The 13925-nt window shown below is 34.2% G+C and overlaps 1 protein-coding gene across 3 annotated transcripts; it reads right to left on the bottom strand.

Annotated features, from left to right (window-relative positions):
* Positions 1-1003: 1003 nt before the first annotated feature.
* LOC100378353 (uncharacterized) lies at positions 1004-12902 on the bottom strand. Of its 3 annotated transcripts, none has more exons than XM_085500040.1 (12): positions 12773-12902; positions 8169-8424; positions 6495-6789; positions 6222-6385; positions 5991-6040; positions 5737-5886; positions 5194-5279; positions 4948-5091; positions 3873-4022; positions 2398-3669; positions 1716-1909; positions 1004-1150 (listed from the first exon to the last, which is right to left on the bottom strand). In XM_085500040.1, the coding sequence occupies exons 2-12, from the start codon at positions 8351-8353 to the stop codon at positions 1066-1068; spliced, it is 2775 nt and encodes a 924-aa protein (XP_085356166.1). In that variant the 5' UTR covers positions 8354-8424; positions 12773-12902; the 3' UTR covers positions 1004-1065. The 3 variants fall into 3 exon arrangements, with proteins under 3 accessions (XP_085356166.1, XP_077866474.2, XP_006811908.3); XM_078010348.2 differs by having other exon boundaries at positions 1777-1909; XM_006811845.3 differs by lacking the exon at positions 8169-8424 and having other exon boundaries at positions 12773-12896.
* Positions 12903-13925: the final 1023 nt, after the last annotated feature.

The raw sequence follows: 13925 nt of genomic DNA, 5'->3' as shown, positions 1-13925 counted from the left end.
TTTTATATGGATACCATATCGCAACGATACAGAAAATGTTAACCCAAGCAATCATTGTTCAAGGTTATTTGACAATGTTTATTGGTGACCTTTTGTACATGTGTATATATATTGGGATAACCTTATTAAGGTTTGCATGTCTTTGCAATAGACAAGCCATGGTTGGTGTTGGTGATAATATACATGTAATGTACTCAATTGCTACATCATTATGATTTGCAGATTGTCACATACTCCCAAGAATGAAGTAAAAAAAGTCGCACTTGCGATGTGCATATTAAAATGAGTCAGAAGTGACAACAAATAATCCTGACTAGTACCTGAAATAAGCATATCTTTACAAAAAAACAAAAACAATGAAATACAGTGCAATCAAATCACAACTGCTATGCCCTACATTAGTTTTTGTTCATAAGCTTCCAGTGTACCAGTAATATATAAAAAAAATGTTCAATTAAGTTGATATCTTTTTCTCGTTCAGACCTGGTATGAAATGCATGATGTTGCATGTACTATTTCTTTATTAATTAATATCAATCTAGTTGCCGCCCAAGGAGTTATGGTATACCTGTATGAAAAATTGTAGAGAAAGAGGATTGATGTTACCAATGATAGTTTTGTGAATGAAAAAATGACCAACAAAGTATACAAAATTATGTACACTTCACAACAGATGGATGTTAATTATTATCAGTTGCACCCATGTCAATAAACCAGAGGTTAATTTACTGTGTGTGTAGGATGGTTTCTGTAAAAATTCATTACACAGTTTATCATACTTGTAGTTGTCATGCTTGCTCAGGTATGTCATGATTCCGTAAATAGCATATATTATTTTTTATAACGTTCTGAAAAACCTCAACAAAGTATCGTATAAAATACAAAAAATTATGGAAAAATGGCAATAATATCTTGTGGTTTTTATGGCTTTCTGACATCGCAATGATTTGGCCATGTACTATAGTGTACTTTTTATACTTGTGATCTTTTTCGTGTAAATTCATTTATTTTTTATATCTTGCATAACTACTTCAGGTGACCACTTTACTTTGATAAAATATCAAGTCACACCACACCAAGTGCCGCTAAATCTTCTTTCACGTGACAAAGGTATTTGTTATAGTCGCTCAGTCTCGACTTCCAAGGTAACCTGCAACAATAAACAAAAAATTGGTGTTGTACATTTATGGCATGAATGCATTTTTTAAAAATTTAAATCAGACAAAAATGCTTCATTGACAAATTTAAAAATTAGGGATTATATACTATGGAGGCTTAAAACCAGCCTAGATTTTTACTGTAGAATGCAACAATATTTTTCAAATTTAGATCCGATAGTATGTATGTATAGTATCGTGTGACCTTTCATTAAGATCACAACACCATGACTGTTATTTGTCCTGCAGTTAGAATGACAGACGAATTTAAACCCAAAATACCACCAATACTATCTAACTTAGTAGCATAATGTACACACTTTTTAAACTCTTGCACCACATCCTGGTTGTATACCACTGGGTACATGTATCATTCTTTCACCATGTTGTATAATGCATTGTCTATGTATGGTAGTTGTTTTGTGTCATGAACATGTAATCTGTCTGTGATTTTTTTTTATCAAGGCTTGTGCATGTTATGTGCCCTCTACAGAGTAAATATTCCTAGCTGAGCGTATTGTCAAATTACCAATAGAATATTTTGAAAGGCATACATACTCTCGTTTACTACTATCAATCCAATGTTCAATTTCATTTGTTACCACTGTGTTTGATTTACCAACTGAGAAAGTGAGATGACGATCAAACGATGATTTCAGTAATCGTAACACTGTGCGTCCTTCATCATTATCATACAAATATGATACAAAGCTATTACCAGCATAGCGTGTGCCTGGATTTGGATGCAATTCCTGCAATACATACGACAGATATGTTTATCAGTTTCTCTTTCATTACAGAGTTAATTATGAATTAGAAGTATATGTACGCGTACGATGACTGACAGCCAGTTGGTTTGCAGAATAAACACTAAATACTCAACCTTTATTAATTCAGCCCACGATAAAACACTAAGTGCACATGAATATGGCGATTATGCTAATTGTGCACAATATAATTAGAAGAACAGATATTGAAATGCAAGATATATGCGACTTGTTCCATGAAACAACTCTATCAAATACCATATACATGAAAAGTTCTAAACCACTCATCAATATCACTTCTCAGTATCTCTTTGTGTTAGAAGATTTATCCTGGTAGCTGTTCACCATGGTAGTTAGAAAACACTACTTCTAATGTTGTACTGTGAGTCGTACATGAACATATCCATTGATTAGAATTTGTTCATTGATTCAGTATGAAAGAAAAGAGAGAGCTGATGAAAGAGTATACTCACTCCTTGTATTCCTGATAAAAATGTGTACTTTATTCTGATGAGCTTTACCCCCAACGCATTGATTATATCATTATACTCCATTTCCCCTTCAGGCATATTGCCTGTTATAATACCAAAGTCTTGCTTACACGATGGACAGTATGTCTGATTGTCCGTGGACTTTTCACGCACACATTTCATGCACAACACATGGTTGCACTGGAGGATTCTTAGGTTTGTTATCATATTCATACATATTAGACATGCTCTACCATCGGCATGTCTGCTCATACAATCTGCAGAGCTGTCTGTTTCTATGTGTGACTGTTTAACAGTTATCCCGTCAGATACAACTTGACTTTGCTTATTTCTCCCTATATAGTCAGACAAGGAAATGAAATCTAAGCCTGTTGTTTTTGGAACATTCCTCTTAATGTCTCTCTTTCTTAGACTTGAAGTATCAATGGCGTGGCTGAATGTATTTACGGCAGCATCAACATTGCGTGTTTCACCATATATTTGCAATACATCACCCCTCTCGTTCACGGTCAGCAATATATGTTCATGCACTTCCTTTGTTCTTTGCTTAGCTTGCTCGATATCATCTGAATTGACGTCCTTCCCTCTCAAGTCTAAGTTTCTGGCAACAACATTTTGTTTAAGGTAACTAACAAAAATTTCTATTTGTTCATATGCCTTATTAAAACCTTTTTCTCGATCTGCATTCTGTGTAGAACTAATTAAAAGGGAAGACCTACTATTTCCAAATTTGACACCATATTCACGTTCATACGTTTTCAATTCATCAGCGTAAACGTTTAAGATGTACATTAGAAGTTTTTGGTCAACATTGATTTCTTTGATTGTAGTGACATCTAATGATGAGTTTTGAGTGCCAATTTGTGCAGATGTTTGACTAACCATCAAGAGTTTTGGAAGATTGTCTCCTCTATGACCTTTAATAGGAGATTTTTGGATGGATTGTTCGACACGTTTGTCTCTAACTGGAGTGGATGATAGATTCTTAGTGTGCATAGTGTCTAACTCACTTGCATTCGACAATGAGCATGTAGTAGAAGGGTTCTCAGACTGTACAATCTCCTGTAATTTAAAGTGAATATCGTTCATCTGCCTTAGATCTCCCCTGATAGTAAATATATGGCTGTCTTGATTAATTTCCCATTCATTGATCATGTCATCCCGATGAGCGTTTTCGAGGACTCTCTTCAACTCTTCTTCCGATAAACCCAGAGTGTGTGATTCAATAGTTGCAGCAACTTCCTTAAATAACACCTGGTATGATAAGACAGTGATTATTACTAAAATTCCACTCTCATGTTTTAAAACAATACTAAATTCACTCATATAGAATTCCAAGACAAATGAAATGTATTAACGTGCTGTAGACACAATAAGTGTCAGTTTTTTAAATTAAATATATACTCCATACTGGAAATGTAAAATTATCTACAATGTATAGTAACATGTATACATACTGGAAAACTATTGCTGATGTTGTTTATCTCATGTTGTGTAGATTTATCTTTATAATGACAATGTGTATCATTGGTATCTCTCCTTACATTGGTGACTGTTCCATTGGTCATTGCACCATTGGTTTTCTTTTTACTATAATCGCTAGTACTCTATCCAAAATCAAAGAAAGAACTCCCTTGTGGTGAAGATATTAGAGGCATGTAGTACAAATAAGGAATACTGTATTTACTATATTAAAAGCACATGTTCATATCTGATGTAATCGGATATGTGGATTATCAAGCACCTATGTACCTAGTTTTATTAAAATTTGAGTGGTACTCTGGTAGTAATCTGTGGATATAAATTTATTTATGCAAATTAGGTAATTACAAGCACAAAATTTAACCCTAAACTAAACATGTACCGGTATATGGCTTATCCCAGACCATATATATATATAGCAAGTACCATTGAATCTGACGAGTGGTTGAGATATTGGTGGAAAAGCTAAATATTGGCTAAGTAATATGTAAAGTAGGTCATTATTATGCATGTACTAAGTTTCATTGAAATCTGTTTTATGTTATATGAGAAACAAGTGGATCATAATTAGCTAATTAATATGAAAATCAGGTAATTAACATGCAGTTTTTAACTAAGAACAAATCAGGTCTGAGCATTATTCATTATGTACCAAGTTTAGTTATAATCTGACAATTGCTTCTTGAGATAACAGACACAGACAGACCCAATAACCACAAGGACTCCTATATTTCAGCTGAAAGTAAAATCCATCATTTATTTACAGTATGCATAATTACACATAAACCATCAAATGAAGATTAATATCAAACATAGCAATTGATTATATTTCAATTACAATCAACGATCATACGCTTTTTGTAGAATAAAATAAAAACTTCCCCTGGCTTCTTATGGCTGATACCTTTTGAAAATGCCCCACTTTTTTAATATAGCGCTGTTCCAATATCGATTTGCGTGATAAAAAATTCTGGGCCAGCTCATTTTGGTAGGATTTGGGGCTTTGGAATATTATTGGCCTGGAGCAAGAAAGGTTATAGTCTCACTAACCGTGTTTTTCAAATTATCCTGTTCCACCATGGTAAACATCGCCCCATTATTAGATCGTTGATCAATACGGTCAACACCATTGCAATTGTTATCATTGACAAATTTTGCGGAAGGTAAACTTGTATGAGAAATTTTCGGACTGTCCTGCAGCATGAAAATGAGGAAAAAAACATTTCCAGATAAAGCAGATTAATATAGATTTCCAATATAAAACAAAAGTTGTACAAAATATGTATGACTTCTCACCCTTAGTTGTTTGTTCAGATACCCAAGTGCATCAAGTATTGCATCTTCATTTTCTTTTTTACAGATTTCAATTTTTTTCTTTAAGTCTAGAAATTCAAAATTCAACATGAAATTTAATATAAGTAGAAATAATCAAATCTTAAAACCATCATCAACATAAAAATAGTAAGATTAATGCAGCACATGTTTTGAGAAAAGTCAGCATTTCCTACTTCATCTTATCCACAATCAAGAACATGTTCATGGTTTTTGTGTGTCTGTCTTTAACCAATTTCTGGGGAACATCCTACTCCATTGTATTTTGTAGAAATCACTATGGATTTTGGATTAATGGATGGGTATGTCAGTGCTTCTTATTTTATTCATACTAGTATTATGGAAATAAAGCAGTCAGCAATTTTTAAGACGTGACATGGCAATGCCATGACAAAGCTTGGCGACTGTGTGCCGTACACAGTACATGTTTGCCATGCAAATTACAGTGAGTTGACTTATTCTCGAATACTTCATAATTGTCAGATACATTCTATTTTTAGATTTTACCTCCAAAAGATGGTCTTTTCTGAGGATCGTCGTCCCAGCACGCTTCCATCACATTTCGTATGACGTCCAGACATTCTGGCGGAATTAATTTAATATCCGGTCGTTGACCGTGCATTACTGCTCCCATTAAATGCTCATGATTTTGTGCATCTGTCATAAATAATAAAATATTCCATGTGTTACATGCACAGTTGTTGGTGTCGCTATAGTGATTGTTTAGAAACATTGTAAATAATTCATATTCTTATATTTACTTTTGTAAGGAGTTTCATTTGTCACAATTTCCCATAAAGTCACAGCAAAGCTGAAAATAAAAGAACAAGTACATTATTCAAGGCAATAATAACAATATATTGACAGTAAATAACCATCATATATTGAATGTAAATGCGTTTTTCAAACATTATTGTTTACATTGAAACAATATAATTGCCACCACGACCAAAATCAACATCATGATAAACATATTACGTCTCAATTCTTACCTGTAAACGTCGAATTTGTAATCTGCTGCTTTATTCACATCCCTCAAGTTTTCAGGGGGTATATGCGATGTTGTTCCCATGTATGAACATGTGCTTTCGATACAGTTCATAATGGAATACTTCTGGGTATATTTCTTCCATGTTGCTAAACCAAAGTCTGAAATCTGAAAGATGTACACACACATGGTATAAATAGAAATTGTGAACTATAAAATGTCAATATAACATTTATATTCAAAATAATAATTTGAAAATGGAAATGGAACAACTCACCTTTGCTTTAAATCCTTCTCCTACAAGAACGTTGTCCACCTTCAAATCTCTGTGTACAATGTTAGCAGTCTCATGGAGGTAGTTCATTCCTAATACTATATTGTATATCATGCATATTTTCATTGGCCATGGGTTATCAAATTTACTTTGGAACGTCTTCATGGAACCATGACACATGTACTCTAGCACAAGGCAGTAGTGAGATGGGTCAATCACAACACCAAATAGTGTTACAATATTTAGAGAACGGACATCGACCATTTTAGCTGCTTCAGCTTCTAGTTCGCAACGCTCCCTGTAATTATATTCATTTAAATACACTTTTGAGAACGAACATATACAACAAATCAAATTACACAATTCAGTGGTTGTTTCGTATTATGTCACATGTATTGATGGAGTTGCAAGCAAATTCAAACTTGTTATGTTCTATGTGAACTACCCTAGAATATACACAATTCGACGCGACAACACGTCGACCTGTAGACCTGACATTTGAATGCTTGGAGCTTTGTTGGCAGATAACGTCTCTCTGTTAAAGCTATTATGGTGTTATAAGTTGTCTAAGATGTAGTATATAGGCATGCTGGGTACCATGGAGATGAAATAACATGGCGTCTTTTACGAAAAGAAATTACTATATTTCAATACAAATTACTTTTAAAATTGGCTGATTGCCTCTATACTTTATCATTTTATAAGTATACTAATCATTCTAGCAATATGTAGTGATTTATTATATGTATAGTTACCATTCGAAATTAATGAAAAATAAATAAAAATGAAAATAAATATACTAAAATTAAATATCAAAAGTTGGTATTAGTTACTATTTTTTGAAAACGTTATGTAAACAGACTCAATGTCGGGTATACAGGCACTAGACTTTCAACTAAAAAAAAAAAGCCTGGTTACCCCAAATTTTCTAATCCCAGTAGTTTTTTTTCCATTCTCATTTTATAATAATATCCAAATTGTCAGTGTGGCCTACTTCAAAATTACTTTTAGCTTAAACATGACTTTCAGTTTAAGGTGCGCTATGAGGAATGTTGACATTGTTCACATCTTGCGTTAAAAATATCACAAACGTATTTTGAAATTAACAAATACAAATACGTGACAGTGTATACAATGATCTTTTACTGTTATTTACATAGTTAACTCAGCAGCAAATATGTAATTAAGAACTACATGAATGATTTATTATACACCCGGCAAGTGATTGACAGCGTCAGTAGCCAATAAGCCACCGTGGTGATATTCTACAGTTACTGTATTACAACACATAGTGTTCCTAGCCATAATTTCCTGCTGTAAACTTTGAAGCAGCTGGTCTGGAAGTTTAAGCGTATTGCACAGAGTGGAGTTATAGTACACATATGGTGCAAAATTAAGAAATTATGTTAATTTTGCCCAATGCTTCAAATTGAATTAAAGCTGTCAGTGTATAAATAGCATGGGACAGTGGGAAGTTGTTTTCGGCTACGCCCTAACAACAACATTCTATCCCGTTGTCCGTTGTGTTTTCTTCACTGAACAGTGTTTTTGTTGCCTGTGCTGTCAACATGTCATATCAATATAAATAATCACATTATAGTGTTACACAAACAAATACATTCAGTCAACATAAATAACCAAATTATGGTAACAATGATTTAAAATATTATTACTTACTTATCTGTGATTGATGTTATTCGAATGGGTTTTTTAATAGCCACTTGCCCCCAGTCTTCGTGCTGTGCTTCATAAACCACCCCAAAACTACCTGAAGCAATACGTCTCTCATCAGAGATTTTGTCGTATGTTATAATATGGCAGCGACTAGGTGATCTTTCTGGTTTGGGGCGGGCGTCAGCCATGATACATGTTACAGTTTTGCTACCAATGTACAAAACAGCACACCCTTTTGAAAACTACCATGACATTGTAACTGTATATAAAATATACCGTTTTCAGTGTAAAGATTCATATTTTGATCAGTCCTGTGAGTTGACAAGTACATGAGAGCCACAGTGTCAATATGCTAATTACGACAAACGAAAGTTAAAATTAAGCAAATTATAATTACAAATATATGCATTCGCGAAGTCGTTTTTATTTACGTTTTTATTAACTCAAACGTCTACTACAGTCATACTTTAATCGTATTTGTTATCACGTATATATCTATATGTGAATATTATTGCCAAATATTTACATGTATACATAGACATTGCTGCAGTTTAGCAGCTCTTATTGGCCGCTTAAGCTATTTCGATATTACGTCGCCCGCAACGTATACCACGACCAAGATAGGGCAGAGCTCCAGAAGGAGTACCTACACTTTATGCAATTTTTTTTAAAATTATGCTAATTTATTCATGACGTAGCAGTTTCTGTGCTCATGAATATTCATTAATTTGTGGGTCATTACATTTTAAAAGGGGCGATATATTATTTTTGGGGGAAGAGTTAGAAAGGGGGATTAGCAATCCTTAGGGGGTCAATACAAAAGAAGGGACCCATTTGGAGAGCAGCCATGCTCCTCGTGTCTGTTGTTGCACGTGACCTACAGCTGTCAACTGTGTTAGTTCTTCGACTGTGTTCGTTCTTTGACGACTTCGACTGGCTTCCATGTGAGGTAGTATTCTTGTGTTCTGTTTTCCTGACTTGAGTTTTTGAATCCGCTGTTTATGATTTTAACGTCTTTCATGTCTTTTGTAGGAGTGTCCAATCCGTGATTCGAACTTGCGATCTTTGAGTTCCCAGCGCACTGTCTTGTCCACTGTACCACGAGTGTCTTCACACAGGAGTTAGGATTTAAGTCCTATTCATAGGACACTGTCTTACTAGCATTCAAAAATCTAACTAAACATACCGGATTCGAACCAGCGATCGCTCACATTGCTGACATACTACAAATCAACTGAGCTATGTGGGTAGTCATGCAAATTAATTAATTTGTTGTCATATTTAGCTTTATTGCCAAATGGTGTTTGCGAAAAAAAGATGGGCAAGCAAGGGAATTGAACCCAGGTCCTCCTGGTCACTATGTAGAGAACTGACCCACAAGACCACAATGGATTGACTGGATATATTTGCATTTGATAAGACTATATAGTGTGTATATATATAGAAATACAACATATTTCTATTATTGAGTTACAATTGTCCAAAAAATTGCCAATTTTGTGTTTTTACTTGTGTAAACTATATGCATGCCATAACCCGTTAGTGTACATCTTGCCAATTGGGTGTTTGCCATTTGCGTTGCCCATACCTGACCCGACCCTAACCCTAATGCCAAGACACGTTCCTGTTAATAATTCCGTTGCCCATACCTGACCCGACCCTTACCCTAATGCCAAGACACGTTCCTGTTTATAATTGCTCAACAATGATACTCTGTTGTGCACTGTCTGCGGGTAAGTTGCATTGATGTCAACTGATTAAACAAGTCGCGTTTAAGTAATTTCCACTATTAACAAGTGGTTAAATTGTGACAATAAATGTGTGGACAAATATTTGAGATTAATTTTGGTGTAGACAACTCTCGTTTAATTATTTTACACCATTACAAGTTGTTAAATTGAGAGAATAAATGTCTCAACAAATATTTAATACTTAGTTTGATGTAAACAACTCACGGTTGATTAATTCCCACAATTACAGGTTGTTAAATTGAAAGAATAAATGTGCGGACAAATATTTTAGACTTATTTTGGTGTAGACAGCTCTCGTTTAATTATTTTACACCATTACAAGTTGTTAAATTGAGAGAATAAATGTGTGGACAAATATTTTAGACTGATTTTGGTGTAGACAACTCTCATTTAATAATTTTACACCATTACAAGTTGTTAAATTGAGAGAATAAATGTATGGACAAGTATTTGAAACTTATTTTGGTGTAGACAACTCTCATTTGATTAATTCCAACAATTACAAGTTCTTAAATTGACAGAATGAATGTGTGGACAAATATTGACCATTATATTTGTGAGTAAATACCTGTTGTTTAATTAATTTCCACCTCTACAAGGTTGAGAGAATAAATGTGTCGACAAATATTTTAGACTTATTTTTGTGTAGACATCTCTCGTTTGATTAATTCCCACAATTACATGTTGTTAAATTGAGAGAATAAATGTGCGGACAAATATTTTAGACTTATTTTGGTGTAGACAGCTCTCGTTTAATTATTTTACACCATTCCAAGTTGTTAAATTGAGAGAATAAATGTATGGACAAATATTTTAGACTTATTTTGGTGTAGACAGCTCTCGTTTAATTATTTTACACCATTCCAAGTTGTTAAATTGAGAGAATAAATGTATGGACAAATATTTTAGACTTATTTTGGTGTAGACAGCTCTCGTTTAATTATTTTACACCATTACAAGTTGTTAAATTGAGAGAATAAGTGTGCGGACAAATATTTTAGACTTATTTTGGTGTAGACAGCTCTTGTTTGATTAATTCCCACAATTACAAGTTGTTAAATTGAGAGAATAAATGTGCGGACAAATATTTTAGACTTATTTTGGTGTAGACAGCTCTCGTTTAATTATTTTACACCATTACAAGTTGTTAAATTGAGAGAATAAATGTGCGGACAAATATTTTAGACTTATTTTGGTGTAGACAACTCTCGTTTAATTATTTTACACCATTACAAGTTGTTAAATTGAGAGAATAAATGTATGGACAAGTATTTGAAACTTATTTTGGTGTAGACAACTCTCATTTGATTAATTCCAACAATTACAAGTTCTTAAATTGACAGAATGAATGTATGGACAAATATTGACCATTATATTTGTGAGTAAATACCTGTTGTTTAATTAATTTCCACCTCTACAAGGTTGAGAGAATAAATGTGTCGACAAATATTTGATACTTATTTAGGTGTAAGAACTCGTGTTTGAGCAACTTCCACCATTGCAAGTTGTTAAAATAATGAAATAAATATACTGGTATCATTGGATATTTGATTTAATTGTGAAACTTTCTAACAAAACGTTAACTGCTGGCTTCGAACCCTCAATCAACAATTCCGCAGACACGGTATAAATTCAACAACACCACAGAAGATATTCGTCTGTTGCCTGAATTGTTTTCGTAATATAGGGAACGCCATCGACACTTTAACAAAACTTACCTTGACTTGGGTCTTGTTTATCTCTTGTCACAATCTGGAAACTGTTGAACAAATTGCGCGTCGTCCAGTTTAAGACGTTAGTTATTTTATTATTTATTCATTCAGTTTTGTATGGTGCAGTTTTGTGAGGTTTATTATTTTTTGCGACGTTCTTTGTTTACTTGTTTACGGTTTGAGAGATTTCAGTTTATTTGATTTACGTTTTTACGGTAGCTCTGAGCGGGACTCGAACCCACTGTCTTTTCAAGCTAATTTTGTTTTATTTTGATGGCACGCTTGTGTACCACGCCACGACGTTGGTCGTTAAGTGGTGTTCATTTTTCTAACTACTCTAGTGTTCCGATGAGTTGAACGGAAAAGCCAAAACGATTGCTGGTTTCTGATTGCTTCGGTTCTGGTGAGTGTGTATCTAGTGTGATTCGAACCCATGTCGTTTGTATTGGGCGTTTTTTTATTTCCCATGTTAGCTACGCCGTAATATGCAACCACTTCCCCGTTTTATTGTGATTTTGAGTGTTTAATGATGTCTTCCTCACCCGTCACGCCATGACCCAGTTTCAACCACACGGCCATTTTGCAACACAGTTCGTGACCCTCGGCGTCATCCGACTGACTATATGAGCGTTCTCTTCAACTGTTAAGCTAGGATTTATTACCGTTATTATCATTATATTGTCACGTGATTTGTTTTACCTTATGTGTAATGTCTTAAGTATCTTTATTGTAATTTGTATATACCAATTCGTATATACCGAGGAAACGACCCCGATTGAAGGTCATGTATTTTATGACGTCACCAATTCGTGTGTAGGTACTGCTTCTAGATCTGTGCCCAAGATAGCTGCACAAACTGCAGCAAACATAGACAGTATCTGCACATGTACGTATCCGATGACTTGTCTTTACTTTTCGATATTTCGCAGAAATTATATAGTTAGAGTACCGAACTCACTCATTATATCTAAGTTATAATATGAATATTCTCGATGTTCGGCTTAATCGTATTGTTTAAATCAGTTGAATGCATTTGGGAATATAAAGTTTACCGCGACGATAAACCCGGAAGTATACTTCTATATCAAATGAATTAACCGCCATAGCGACCTTTAGTTTAGACACGGCTAACCCAATAACTTACCAGAGTATAGTGTATCATGTAAAATATGGAAACGGAGTGTCTAACCGTAGATGCGTGGTTCAATATTCCAAGATATCTCAGATAAAGTCCGTAACACTGCTAAATAAGACTGTCATGGCGAAGAATATGTGCACATGCGCAGTAAAAATAAGCTGTTATCAACGTGACAATAATACCCGGGCCGGGGTAACACAGAATATCAACAACAACAAAAAACGGCCTTCAAAATGCTATTAACTCAGTGCAACCATATTGTTATAAATGGAAACTAGAAGTAAATGTATCAAAAACTCAAAATCATGATTTTCAATAAATCTGGCAAAACCATAACAAAACATAAATTTGTAATTAATGGAAACCCACTTGAAAGTGTATCCTCTTACACTTACCTAGTTTTGAAACTAAACACAACTGGTAAACTTATCAGAGCTCAGGAAGATCTCAGCCATAGAGAGATGAAAGCTTACTTCAAAATAAAACACTTGTTATATTCTGAAAATATTCCAGTAAAAACATACCTTAAACTATTTGATAGTATGGTTAAACCTATCCTGATCTATTGCAGCGAAATATGGACGAGCGACTGCGTGGAAACCTATGGAAACATTTCATAACGAATTTTGCAAATACATTTTACAGGTAAACTGTGAAACCAGTATTGGCATAACCCATACAGAGGGTGGAAACCTATTTATAGGTGTAATAGGTGGCGCTGTTAGATAAATGCGCCCTCACTGGCGGATGTTAATGCCCAGTGGTGTTTGTGTAATCAATTTTTCTATCCATATAGACTCAAGTTTTTTTCTAAGGTGGTCGTCTGTTTTGTTAATTAGATAGACACCCTATTTTACTGACTAGTATAAAACAAATGTTCAAATCTAATATGTTCACCCTTGTATGTGTATAGCTTTCTAATTAGATACTAATCTTCCAATACTCGGTACTTTGCTACATCAGACCATTATTACTAATAGTTTTCCGGCTTTCCTCCGTCTTAACATAAATCGCAAAACGTGTGAACTGACTGTTCTGTCTAAATTTTCTCGAAAAAGAACGTATATCGACGCATAGAATATTATACAAAAATTCGAACGTACTGTCATAAATTAGTTTTTGCGTATCTGTTGACCGACTTAATTAGTTGATTATTAGC

The sequence above is a fragment of the Saccoglossus kowalevskii genome, chromosome 6, assembly GCF_978046115.1.
Source record: "Saccoglossus kowalevskii chromosome 6, keSacKowa6.1, whole genome shotgun sequence".
In the NCBI taxonomy this organism is placed as follows: Eukaryota; Metazoa; Hemichordata; class Enteropneusta; family Harrimaniidae; genus Saccoglossus; species Saccoglossus kowalevskii.
Note: the sequence above shows the minus strand (reverse complement) of the source record. Positions and strands in the feature narration are given on the sequence as shown.